The following is a 14,510-nucleotide window of genomic DNA, read 5'->3' on the forward strand; positions in this document are numbered from 1 at the left end:
AAACAGACACTGTAATTTACTTCATGTTATTTATATTAAACCAAAATCCAATGTTATTGACAAATCTTTTACAATAGGAAGAGCTATAAAATGTTTGCATCCTCTCTTCATCAAAACACATGACACTCTCCTCTCTTTCTACCAACTCAAAAAAAAAATGGCCGTCATATCTCTCTCATCTAACAGCATCTCTGCTGCAGTGCATCACTTCTTTTTTATCGTATATATACCTCTTTGGAAACATCTAGCAAGTGTCTTTACAAGCCTGCCATTGTTGTGGTTAAGTAGGAGATCTGTTGGTCAGTTACATACCACTTGTAGCCACGATACTCTGATGCTTTATGACAGGTGAATAATCCATACAATAATTGCCCTGTCTTTACACTACATATTCACTAATTCTAGTGAAATGTTCCTTAGAACTGGTACAGCTTTATTCAGAACAAAAGATGGCCACATTCTTAATGCACAATACGATGAGTCTTACAAAAAGTTGCATGACGCATTTCTCAGTTGATGCAGGGTCACCACTAAGGAAATATTCGCTGTCAGATGACAGGGACCTTGAGCAATTGCTTAAAAAACCAACTCGAGAGGGGAACATATTAGAAATGTTGGCGGCAAACAGATCTGATCTTTTTGAGGGAGTTAATCTAGAACAACAAAGAAACAGCGTAGAGTTTTCTTGTTTGGGAAAGCAAATAATAGTGTCATTAATGAATATCTTCATAGTCAGCTCTAAGCATTCACGACAGGACACAGAGATATTGAGAATCTTTGGGGAATTTAAAGGTATTGTCCACCATGTGCTAGAGAAGTATCTGTCTAGCAAAAATATAGGGGAGGAAAGGATCCCCCTTGGTTCAACAAAGATAAAGTTGCTGAGAAAGCACAGAATTTTGCACAGTCGTTTTAAATTTAGTCACTGTCCCGCTGACAAGCAGAAATTATGCAAAATGAAAGCAACTGTCAAAAGGTCAATGAGAGATTCTGTTAACGAATTTGAAAGCAATATTTTATCTACAGAATGTAAAAATAACACAAAAAAATTTTGCTCGCACATAAAATCTATGAATTCTACAAATAATTCAATACCCTCTCTTGATGACACTATGGGTAGAGTAATGGATGAGGATAAACAGAAGACCGAAATTCTAAACCTAGACTTCAAAAACTCGTTTATGATAGAGGACTGCAATTATCGAACAAACGCAAGGATGGCTGACATAGTGTTTAGTGTATCTGGGATTGTAAAACAGTTAAGATTCTTAGACAAATGGTTCAAATGGCTCCGAGCACTATGGGACTTAACTTCTGAGGTCATCAGTCCCCTAGAACTTAGAACTAATTAAACCTAACTAACCTAAGGACATCGCACACATCCATGCCCGAGGCAGGATTCGAACCTGCGACCCCAGCGGTCGCCCGGCTCCAGACTGTAGCGCCTAGAACCGCACGGCCACTCCGGCCGGCGATCCTAAGACATCAGGAAGGCATCTGGCCCAGATGGTATCCCCGTAAGATTTTATGTTGACTTTGCTACAAATATAGCACCATTCTTATACATCATCTATCACAGATCATTGGAACAGCAGATATTTCCACGAGACTGGAAGAAGGCCCAGGTCATAGCAATCTATAAAAAGGGTAGCAAATCGGATGCACATAATTACCGGCCAATTTCACTGGCATCGATTTGTTGTTGAATCATGGAACATATTTTGTGTTCAGACTTAATGACCTTTCTAGACTCTGAGAAGCTCATCTGCAGAAACCAGGCGAAACGTTGTTGTGATGCCTCATGTAAGGAGGAGAAGTGCATACAATCACGTTTCCAACTTTGATAAAGGTAGGATTGTAGCCTATCGCGATTGCGGTTTATCGTATCGCGACATTGCTGCTCGAGTTGGTCGAGATCCATTGACTGTTAGCAGAATATGTTAACGGAAGGTTCAAGGGGGTAATACGGAACGCCGTGCTGGACCCCAATGGCCTCGTATCACTAGCAGTCGAGATGATAGGCATCTTATCTGCACGGCTGTAACGGATCGTGCAGCCATGTCTGAATCCCTGAGTCAACAGATGGGGACGTTTGCAAGACAACAACCATCTGCACGAACGGTTCGACGACGTTTTCAGCAGCATGGACTATCAGCTCGGAGACCATGGCTGCAGTTACCCTTGATGCTGCATCATAGGCAGGAGCGCCTGCGTTGGTGTACTCAACGATGAACCTGAGTGAACGAATGGCGAAACTTTCTTTTCGGATGAATCCAGATTCTGTTTACAGCATCATGATGGTCGCATCCGTATTTGGCGACATCGCGGTGAACGTACATTGGAAATGTGTATTCGTCGTAGCCATACTGGCGTATCACCCGGCGTGATGGTATGGGGTGCCATTGGTTACCTGTCTCGGTCACCTCTTGTTCGCATTGACGGCACTTTGAACAGTGGACGTTACATTTCAGATGTGTTACGACCTGTGGCTCTACCCTTCATTCGATCCCTGGGAAACCCTACATTTCAGCAGGATAATGCACGACCTCATGTTGCAGATCCTGTACTTGCCTTTCTGGATACAGAAAATGTTCAACTGCTGCCTTGGCCAGCACATTCTCCAGATCTCTCACCAATTGAAAACGTCTGGTCAATGGTGGCCGTGCAACTGACTCGTCACAATACGCCAGTCACTACTCTTGATGAACTGTGGTATCATGTTGAAGCTGTATGGGCATCTGTACCTGTACACGCCATCCAAGCTCTGTTTGACTCAATGACCAGGCGTATCAAGACCGTTATTACGGCCAGAGGTGGTTGTTCTGGGTATTCTCAGGATCTATGCACCCAAACTGCATGAAAATGTAATCACATGTCAGTTCTAGTATAATACGAGGGCCGTTCAGAAAGTAACCTCCGGTTGATTTAAAAAAATACACCAAGTTAAATAAAAATATTTTAATATATACATCTTACAACTACATCTTTGCACTATATTTCTACATAGTCTCCATAGCGATTGAGGCACTTACCGTATCTCTTCACAAGCTTTGAAATTCCTTCTGCATAAAAATCACCCGCTTGTGCCTGGAGCCAGCCTGTGACCGCATCTTTGAGCTCTTCGTCGTCATCAAACTGCTGTGACCCGAGCCATTTCTTCAAATGCATGAAGAGGTGATAATCACTTGGCGCCAGGTCTGGGCTGTAAGGTGGATGGTTGATAACGTCCCACTTGAAGGACTCAAGAAGGGCCGTTGTTCTGCGAGCAGAGTGAGGACGGGCGTTATCGTGCAAAAAAACGATACCGGAAGTCAGCATACCACGGCGTTTGTTCTGTATAGCCCGTCGTAACTTTTTTATTGTTTCACAGTACACGTCTTGATTAATGGTCGTACCACGTTCCATGAATTCAACCAACAACAACCCCCTTTGGCATCCCAAAACACCGTTGCCATCAGTTTTCTGGCAGAAAAATCTTGCGAGGCTTTTCTTGGTTTGGTAGGCGAATTTGAATGTGCCCACATCTTTGATTGTTCTTTTGTCTCAGGGTTCACGTACTTAATCCAGGTTTCGTCACCGGTCACGATTCTGTTTAACAATGGTTCTCCTTCGTCCTCATAACGTGACAGAAAGTCTAATGCAGAGGCCATTCTTTGAGTTTTGTGGTGGTCGGTAAGAATTTTGGGCACCCATCGTGCACAGAACTTACGGTAACCCAATCTTGCTGTCACTATCTCGTACAAGAGAGTCTTAGAAATCTGTGGAAAACCAGTAGACAACTCCGACACTGAGAAACGTCGATTTTCACGAACTTTTGCATCAACTATCTGAACGAGTTCGTCAGTCACCAATGATGTTCTACCACTCCTCTCTTCATCATGAACGTTTTCTCGTCCACTTTTAAATAAACGTACCCATTCACGGACAACTCCTTCACTCACAACTCTTGGTCCGTACACGGCACAAAGCTCACGATGAATAGCTGCTGCAGAATATCCTTTGGCTGTAAAAAACCTTATGACAGCACGCACTTCACATTTGGCGGAGTTTTCTATTGCAGCACACATTTCAAACTGCCACAAAAACTAAACTAGCGCAGGTACGACGTTCACTCGACCACGGCTTGATGCCGACTGACCTGTTGAGTGCGTGAACGCACAGATGGCGTCGCTACTCCCCCCACAACCCGCACTGTGACCAATCGGAGGTTACTTTCTGAACCGCCCTCGTATATTTGTCCAATGGATACTCGTTTATCATCTGCATTTCTTCTTGTTGTTGCAATTTTAATGGCCAGTAGTGTATTTCCAGTCTTCGTACCGCTTGTAGATATAAAACTGCTATTTCCTGACATTTCTGTTATTCCTGATTTGAGAGAGCGTTTCGCACTTTTTTATCAGTGTAAGATGTAACGATCACACATCGTTGTTCTGCGAATATGTAGAGGCATTTCTGATGTTTCCAGGAGAAGGGGCGTTGGTGGGAGAAGAATGCATAGCTCCGAGGCAGATGCGTAAGCAGTTTATCCAGTAGTGCTTGGTACTTGCTAGCAGCAGTGTGATAGACTGTGTATCCGTAGTATATATGGGAACGTATCAACGTGTGGTAGAGGGTGAGCAGAGTGTTGGGGTGAGCCCCCCACCATACTCTTGTCACAGATTTGATAAGGTTCAATGCTTTTTCACACATACTCACGATGGTTTGAATATTATGTATCCAACTCAATCTGGAATCGAAGAGAACACCAAGAAACCTCGCCTGGGATTTTAATGGTATTTTATGATTAGCAACTTTTATACTATTCAAGCAGCCTGTCATAGTTTTGTTCATCAAAGGAACAAGTACCAATTTTTCTGCCGAAATCTGTAACCCACAACTACGTAATGTTTGATCCAGTGTGCCCATCGCCTTTGATTGCTCACACACCGCCTGATCCATTCTCTGGTCGACACATACAAACAAATATCGTCTGCATATTAGAGGATTTTAACTGGAAAAGGGATGATCCTTGCCAGCTCATTAGTATATAGAGCAAAGAGTAGGGGGCGGAGGATAGCCCCTTGTCGAAGATCTGTTGTAAAAGAACGTGGTCCAATTAATTTATTTTGGAACTGAACCCATATGTGTCTTTCAGCAAGGAAAGTGCTGATTCCACAAGTCAGCTGTGGTGGGATTCCAGTGGTTTCCAACTTCTGTGGCAACACAGGTATAAGAACATTACCATACACTCCAACTATATCAAGGAATATAGCTGTTACATTCTCTTTTCTTGTTGTTGGGTCATCGATCTCTGATGTTAAGATATTTATATTATCTATTGTTCCCTTGCCTTTTCTAAACCCATATTGATTCGATAACAGGGTCTGATTTGATTCCAACCATCATTCCAAGTGATTTTTTACCAGGCGCTCGAAAGTTTTACTGATACAGGAAGAAAGAGAAATAGGTCTATATCATTTGGCCTGCTCTTCATCCTTACGTGGTTTCAGTATGGCTACCACTAGTTGAGTTGACCATCTTCTATTAGCGCGTCATTCATTCGTATTTGGTTAAATGTCTGTAATAATTTTCTGAGTGCTATGTCTGGGAGATTTATTATCATCTGCTAGTGTATATCGTCCTTACTGGGTGTGGAAGTTACGCTCTTTTTAATGCCATTCATCAGTTCTTCATACGAAAACGGTACCACGAGCGGCTGATTGTAATCACGTTCTCTGGGGGGCAATATGGCTTCTCGGCTGTGGAAGCTGGTGAGATTAAATTCACAAAATCTTCAAGCCATGCATCACTTAATGGCTGACGCATAGTGGAATTTTTTTTTAATCTTAATTTCGTCTAAACATCAGCGCTACTAACATTGTTATTTAAAGATTCACAGAAGTTTGGCAGCTATTCTTTTTACAGTCTTTTAACAGCCTTCGAACTTTCGCTGCTACTTTCCGATATGCAATGAAGTTTTCTACATTTTGTTGTTTACAGAAGTTACTGTACGCAAGTTTGCACTGGGCTATGGATCTAGAGCACTCTGGTGTCCACCAGACTGGGGGCTGTCGCTTCAGAACGATGACTTCCTTATTTCTTGGAATGGACATTGTTGCAGCGTCTTCAATAATTGAAATTAGCTGTTGGCAGGCCTCTTTTGGAGCTAACAAATTGTTAAAAGATTGAAACTTCACCTGGACTGTTGCAGTATACTTTGGCCAGTCAGCATCCTTTATTTTCCACCTGCTGATTAGGTAGATAATTTCTTTATAGGTAAGTCTATTGTGATTTCCAGAAGGAAAAGATCTGAGCCAAGAGGGTCTCGTGTGACTGTCCATTCCGTTACATGGTTGAGGTCAACAGACCACAATGTCAAATCGACGGCCGACGGTCGTCTGTTTGGGTTTTGTATCATAGTAGGAGAATCATCATTTAGAAGAATCTAATTGAACTTTTCAAAAAGTGTAACTAACTCTCTGCCATCCACGTCATCTATCACGCAACTCCATTGTGAGTGTTGTGTGTTGAAGTCTGCACAAAGGAGAAATGGCGTTTGAAGCTGGGCTATAATCTGATCCAGTGAAAGATATTGTATTTTGCACTTAGGTGGTTTGTAAATGGTGACGATGGTGAATGTGCCGTTAGGAGTGTAAATTACAGCAGCAACTAGCTGGTATACTGTTGTCCTTATAGTGATATCCAATTTTTTAAACGTAATCGTCTATCTAATCAACATGGCTACTCCACCACCTTTTCCATCGTCTCTGTCTTTTCTGAGCACAGCGTATCCTTTGAATTGTATTCGTTGGGTTGGCTGAAACCAAGTTTCACAAATGCAAGCTACCGGTATGTGGTTGCTGCTAAGCTCCCAATAAAGACTTTCTCAGTTCGAGATTGCTGACCTTACATTCCACTGGAGTATTTTAAAAGCCATTGTCAGATTTGCAGAAGTCTTCAACAGCATTACGTATAAGAGCCTGTGTCGTTACCATGTCTGTTTCATTTTTAAGAGAAAGAAATATCTGCATTATTAAAGCACAAATGCTGTTAATAGTAGTTTCTCGACCAGTATAAGATGTTGCCAGAGGAGTGGGAGTGTATGGATTGTTTTGTATTGAGTTCTGTGTACCCTGAAATTCGTATACATATCAGAATAACCCTGCTTCTATGGACTGCGAGTAAACGGTTTATTTTTGTAAGACCTGGGAGCTGGAACCGACATAACTGCAGGCTTAGGTCCCTGTTGCAGCCTTTTGTTCGTCATGTTCAAACCTTTTGGTTTCTCGCATATTTTAGGCCAGTCACTAGGAGAGAGCTCTCGTACTGTAGAAAAACCAGCAGTGGTCTGCGCAAATGATGGTCGCGGTGATGAGACGGCAGTTGCGTAAGAAGCGCCATAGGCTTCGCTGTGCTTTGCTTCCAAGTGCTGCTGATAAATTGGGCAACAATGATCAGAAGCGACGTGATTTCCGTCGCAGTGCAAACACCAGAGCACTGTGAGGTCTTGTGGGCTCCCACGCATTTGGCACAGCAGGTACTACTACGACATTGCAAACTTAAATGGAAATATCTATGGCAATTATGACATTGAAAAACTGACTTTTACATACAGTGCAAGAGGGCATCGCATACTGCATAGATATATGTACTGGAGAATTTGTTGAGATTTAAATGTTACAACACATTTCGGTGTGGGAATTACTTTCAACTCTTCATTTTCTTTTACTTTCTTTGTGAACTTTCGGACGTCGGTTACTAAAAATTCCGACTTTACTGCAATGATGTCTTGGTGGGATAATGCAACATCAACATCAGGGATAACTCCCCTTCTCTTTGTTAGGAAATTTGGAATATAAGCCTCCATATTCTTCAGCTGAAAAACATCAAGCAACCGCAACCTGTTTGCAGACTGCCCAGTTTTGGTTTCTATTTTATACCTGTTTCTGCCAATAGCTGAGATATTAACTATTTCATGTCTTAAGTTACTACTTTCTGTAAACAACATACTTGCAAGAGCCATTGGATGTAACTTTCCTACATTACCATTTTCTCCCTCTACAAAGACGACGTAGGGACCCATGTCTGTTGATTGATGTGTATTATCTTTACTAACATATTTGTTGTTACTAGGAAACGTGTTATTTCCTGTAGGAGGTACCGTTTTGGTCACTGAATTGTCCAAGTTTTTACGACTAACAGACTTTTGGGAGGCAGGCTGCTCATTGCAGTTCCTGTTTCCTATATTTACACTCAAGTTACTGTCTACCCCTTGAACTTCCACAGTGTGTGCAACATTATAAATATCTACCATATCTACGTCACCTGCAACGTTACTACTGTGCTTTTCACTTGCTTTTGCCTTCTTTGGAACATTTACGTCAGGAGCTGCTGCATGTTGGGGTGATGGTGATCTGTGTCTTGCCTTTTGTCGCTGGGTGTTGTTTGTCCGACACTGCGACAAGACAGCTGAACTTGATGAATGCTGATCCATCTCCATCTGGTCATTCTGAGGACAGTGATCTTGAGAGCACATTTCGATGGTACCCCATTGATGCTTATTTGTAATTAACACTATTGAAGGAGGGTGCATCATGACAGTCTCGTTGTTGTGACCCCTATGCAAAGCGATAGCCGACTCTTGGCCATATCGACTGGGATTTCGTCATTAATTTCCATTTTAAAAATAGCCGCTGAGAGAAATCTCCCAGCGACGATGCTTTGACACTTGTTACTAACTACTTTTAGTTAAAATATTCAGTAGATTACACTAAAGAAAAATCTTGATAACAGTTCCACAAAACACCTGATGAAATCGGTGCAGGCCGCCACACGAAGCACAAGCGACTGCTCAGTGCGGCTGCCGTAACTGCAAGTAACAATTTGTCGTTACCGGTACCCGCTCGTCGAAAAGTTTTTCACTGGAGACAACACAGTTGAGAGTCGAACTGATAATAATTAATCACCCTTCCTCAATATCCTTGAGAGCGATCGGAAAAACAGCGTTGTTTATTTCGTTGCTAACCAGATATCCATCCCAGTCTAACATATGTTAGATTGTGTCTATACTCGGAGATCAGATTTGTACTTCCACATTGTATAGTGATCAATGGTTCTTATGTGTGCAATAGTTATCCGAAAAATTTGGTCAGGTAGTTGACAGAATTGACGAGTTGAGTCACAAATTAAAAAATGTTGTAATCTGCGCAACGTCAGCAAAGTTCCCGAAACTGCTGTATGAGGGGTTTTTAAAATCTGTCGTTCTTCCATGCGGGGGGGAAAAGAAAAATTTCCGTACATTATCCATTCCTGGGGAGGGCAGACTAAACATCCCTAAGACTCATCAAAATCTATGGTTAATAGGTCTGAAGAATGGTACCTTGTCCGTTCAAAAATTACGTGAAGATCAAGCAAACATCTTTAAATAGAGCTGTCTGCACCAGAGTATCTATGTTTGGGAAAAGGTTTGAGTGGGTATAAATATCTTTGTGTTTTACCACCTGACGGACTGTCAAATAAATTTCAAGGTGCGAAATGACTGTGATATGCCGTGCGGTTTACGGACATAAGGGTCAATCGCGACACAAAAAGACCGGTTTTTAAAATTATGGCATCAGCACAATAAGTCTTAACATGAGCCGAAAGGATAGTGTGGTATGTAAATTTTGTGTTGACGCTGAATTTACCACTGCATTTATGTGTAAAACCTGTAGACAAACATATTTAATGTAATAAGAAAAAGCAAGTGAGGCTCTGCCCACTCATTTTTATATAGGTTTGTAATCGAGTAAAATTTTATCTGTCTTTGTTATCTTAACAGCAAACAATTTGTGTTGTAGTGCCCATATTCATTTATCGTCACGTGCCACAGTAGTATTGAACATTTCGATTTGTACAAAAAGAGATTTCTGGTACACGCAGAACAATAATTTTTTTTGTATTTCTTTAAATTTTCGACTGCCCATGGTAATCACATTGTTTGTAGTATCTGCATGATGTTACATTCTTACTCTCACATGATATTTTAAGCATGAGTCTATTTTTGTTGCGTAAGTCAAATAACTGTGAAATTATTGCCGACTTCATGTTTCACAAACTGCATAAATAGTATACAATTTCAGTTCTTTTAATGTGGTATACCAGTAAATTTCTGCATGAGATGTATTGTTATAATGGCATGATGAATGAGTGTAATATTTATGTTACATTTTCAATCTACACTTACATAAATAAAAATATTTTGAATATTTTATGTTTACTTCTTTATGATTTATTTTCTCACTTCCTCTTCCCATATGTATTCACTGATTAAATAACTCACTTTCCAAATCCAGTGTTACGATTAAATATTTGTTTTGTGACAGACCCTGGGGGAAGGACTGTACCTGTAACTCAATCTGCTTCTCAGTACATGATGAGTCCCTTCCCATTGTTGTTAGATTGTTATTTATTGATTTTTTTCTGTGGTGTCATCAAACTGATGCAAATGTCAAATTTTTAGTCTCATGTACTAAATATATCATGAATATGATATAATTAATTTTTAGATACAGTAATGAAATGTAAGGAGTTACTTTTGCAAACCGCCCTCCCTCCCCCCTCCCCTAAAATTTCGGTTGTGGCTGATTTGTAGCACAGCCCAAGGAGTAGGTTTGGTTGAAACATGATAAACTGGTGAAGCCAATGTCAGTGCCAAACAGAGGTTGTAGTAACATATTGACCTGAAGTGTAGTTGAAAGCTTATGTCCATACCATATTTAAATGCACTTTGTCATATTTATCTACTTTCCATCATAGAAGATTAAAATTGCAATTTATATTTAGCAAATGTGTATGACAGTGTAAGGGACACGTCTCCAATAGCTATTTTGATGCTTTTTTTTGTGTATTTTGTACATAAACTATAAAAAATGCATGGAGGAGGGGGGGGGGGGGGGGTTTACTTTCACCTCCTGAGACAATGAAGTAACAAAGCTTCTGTTTTTTTCCAACTGGGAATATTATTTTATTTTGAATAATTTTGCTTCAGATGTTCTTCATTGATTATGAACATATTGCACCAAATTTGGCAATATGTGGATCATGATCTTTGTAATTTAGTTCTGTGTCTGAAGTAACTGTTCTTACTTCTAGTATTAGTCATGGGCATCACCGAAATTTCCTTCTCACCTAAGATTTTGTATAGAAAAATGGTATTAGTGTATAAAAAATACAAAGAAGTATTTTTTAGATATTTGTTTTACTAAGGTTTCTTGACAGGGCGTATTCTATCCTGACCCAACCCAACTGCCCCTTTTCTGCAATACTAATATTTTAGTGAGATTTATATCTGCAGCATACCTTCACAGTTCAACACCTAATTAAAGGCAAAATAAACTGTCCCGTAATACACCGTTTCTAATACTATATGGTCGTGTGGTAGCATTCTCGCTTCCCGCGCCCGGGTCCCTGGGTTCGATTCCCACCGGGGTCAGGATTTTCTCTGCCTTGTGATGACCGGGTGTTAGTTAGGTTTAAGTAGTTCTAAGTTCTATGGGACTGATGACCATAGATGTTAAGTCCCATAGTGCTTAGAACCATTTGAACCATTTAATACTATACAGGGGACTGCTTTTGACAGCTGGGCAGAATGTGTGTAAGCTACTACTAATTTCTCCACATAAAGTCCTAACGTGAATGTGATTTCGCCAGGGAATGTATTTCTCTTATGATAACACGGAATTTGTTTTTGCCCAGAGATATTGCCCACTTCCATCTCATAATTGTGTGAAGTGTTGGTAACTGGCCTTTAATTATACAGGGTGTTACAAAAAGGTACAGCCAAACTTTCAGGCAAAAATTCCTCACACACAAAGAAAGAAAATATGTTATGTGGACATGTGTCCGGAAATGCTTACTTTCCATGTTAGAGCTCATTTTATTACTTCTCTTCAAATCACATTAATCATGGAATGGAAACTCACAGCAACAGAACGTACCAGCGTGACTTCAAACACTTTGTTACAGGAAATGTTCAAAATGTCCTCCGTTAGCGGGGATACATGCATCCACCCTCCATCGCATGGAATCCCTGACGCACTGATGCAGCCCTGGAGAATGGCTGCCGTCCACAATACGAGCACAAAGAGTCTCTACATTTGGTACCGGGGTTGCGTAGACAAGAGCTTTCAAATGCCCCCATTAATGAAAGTCAAGAGGGTTGAGGTCAGGAGAGTGTGGAGGCCATGGAATTGGTCCGCCTCTACCAATCCATCGGTCACAGAATCTGTTGTTGAGAAGCGTACGAACACTTTGACTGAAATGTGCAGGAGCTCCATTGTGCATGAACCACATGTTGTGTTGGGGCACATGTTCTAGCAGCACAGGTAGAGTACCCCATATGAAATCATGATAACGTGCTGCATTGAGCGTAGGTGGAAGAACATGGGGCCCAATCAAGACATCACCAACAATGCCTGCTCAAATGTTCACAGAAAATCTGTATTGATGACGTGATTGCACAATTGCGTGCGGATTCTCGTCAGCCCACACATGTTGATTGTGAAAATTTACAATTTGATCACGTTGGAATGAAGCCTCATGCGTAAAGAGAACATTTGCACTGAAATGAGGCTTGACACATTGTTGGATGAACCATTCGCAGAAGTGTACCCGTGGAGGCCAATCAGCTGCTGATAGTGCCTGCACACGCTGTACATGGTATGGAAACAACTGGTTCTCCCATAGCACTCTCCATACAGTGACGTAGTCAATGTTACCTTGTACAGCAGCAACTTCTCTGACGCTGACATTAGGGTTATCGTCAACTGCATGAAGAATTGCCTCGTCCATTGCATGTGTCCTCGTCGTTCTAGGTCTTCCCCAGTCGCAAGTCATAGGCTGGAATGTTCCGTGCTCCCTAAGACGCTGGTCAATTGCTTCAAACGTCTTCCTGTTGGGACACCTTCGTTCTGGAAATCTGTCTCGATACAAACGTACCGCGCCACGGCTATTGCCCCGTGCTAATCCATACATCAAATGGGCATCTGCCAACTCTGCATTTGTAAACATTGCACTGACTGCAAAACCACATTCGTGATGAACACTAACCTGTTGATGCTAAGTACTGATGTGCTTGATGCTAGTACTGTAGAGCAATGAGTCACATGTCAACACAAGCACCGAAGTCACCATTACCTTCCTTCAGTACTTAAAACTCTAGAATTGTATCCAGAATTATGACAATTCAAATCCCCACCGAACCATCCTGGTTTAAGTTTTCATTTGTTTCCCTGAAATGAGGTAGCAACTGCTGGGATGGCCCCTGTGTGAAGGACACAGATGATTTCCTTTCCCATCCTTCCTTAATTGGAGCTTGTGCTCTGTCTCTAAAGATCCCATTGTTGATGGGACATGCTTTCTAATAAGGTAATCAAGCATGTGGAACAGTGCTAGGAGAAGTTTTGGGTCGTATTTTGGTAGATAGTGGTTCAAATCTCCATTCAACCATATATATTTAAATGATGATGGTGGTGATGATTGGTTTGTGTTGCGCTCAACTGTGCGGTTATCAGTGCCCGTACAAATTCCCAACCTTTGCTGAGTCCAAACTTGCCACTTTCGTGAATGATGATGAAAATGATGAGGTCAACACAAACACCCAGTCATCTTGAGGCAGGTGAAAATCCCTGACCCTGCCGGGATTCGAACCTGGGACCCCCTGCTTGGGAAGCGAGAACCTGACCACGAGCTGCATAAATATATATATTTAGGTTGTCAGGGATTGGATTGGATTGTTTCTTTGAATGGACACCACAGATCCTCCCCCCTTTCTCCATCTTTACTTTCCTATTTCGGAACTTGTGCCCAATCTCTAATTACCTCATCATCTTTGGAACATTCCTTCCTCCCTTCAATTCAGATTTGTACGGAGTAGGAAATTTTTGTGCTGCATCCTATTTGTACTAATTTTGAGGCAGTTCACCACCGTGGCAGAGGCTGTTAATTTGTTATGATAGCGTGATGCTTAATTGAGAGTAGTTAGTTGGACCATCATTAGTAACAGTTTTATGTTTGGTGTGTTGGGACATACCACATTGTTCATTTGACAACCTGAAGATTGCACATTATCCAAAACTAAATCACAAATATCTTTTTAGTGCCAAGGGGAAAGAGAAGTCGCATACCTCCCATACATAGTATTCCTAAAACTACACCATTTGGATTGTGCCAAGGGAAAACTGTCTGCCAGCCACTAGCCACAATTGCTACTTTTTTTCCCCCCAAACTAGATGGTTTAGTGTAGAGCTGAGCAATTGTGATATTCCAGACATGGGCACCTGCAGGAGCTCGCATTGCCTGCTCATGGCCTCTTCAATTGCTGTCTGCACTGAATTCTGGTTCTCCTGGGAACTGGAGTATGTTACCTGAAAAGTTTACAGTGAAAGCTCAATTTTTAAATTCTGTTGCCACAGGCTGGAAAGTAAGGAAGAGAAACATGAATGTGGCATGTCTGGTGCAACTTAGCAAAAGGCTAGTGCTTGGCCGCTGTA

At 41.4% G+C, this 14,510-nt stretch overlaps 1 protein-coding gene across 1 annotated transcript in view; it reads left to right on the forward strand.

Annotated features, from left to right (window-relative positions):
- Nucleotides 1-9,465: 9,465 nt before the first annotated feature.
- The window catches only part of LOC124712298 (MAP7 domain-containing protein 1-like), a 263,516-nt gene continuing 258,471 nt past the window's right edge, over nucleotides 9,466-14,510 (forward strand). The window contains exon 1 of the mRNA XM_047242625.1: nucleotides 9,466-9,633. Coding sequence (XP_047098581.1) covers nucleotides 9,613-9,633 — 21 coding nt within the window. The 5' untranslated portion in view covers nucleotides 9,466-9,612. The remainder of the gene's footprint in view (nucleotides 9,634-14,510) is intronic.

This window comes from Schistocerca piceifrons, chromosome 1 (genome assembly GCF_021461385.2).
Source record: "Schistocerca piceifrons isolate TAMUIC-IGC-003096 chromosome 1, iqSchPice1.1, whole genome shotgun sequence".
Classification (NCBI taxonomy): domain Eukaryota; kingdom Metazoa; phylum Arthropoda; class Insecta; order Orthoptera; family Acrididae; genus Schistocerca; species Schistocerca piceifrons.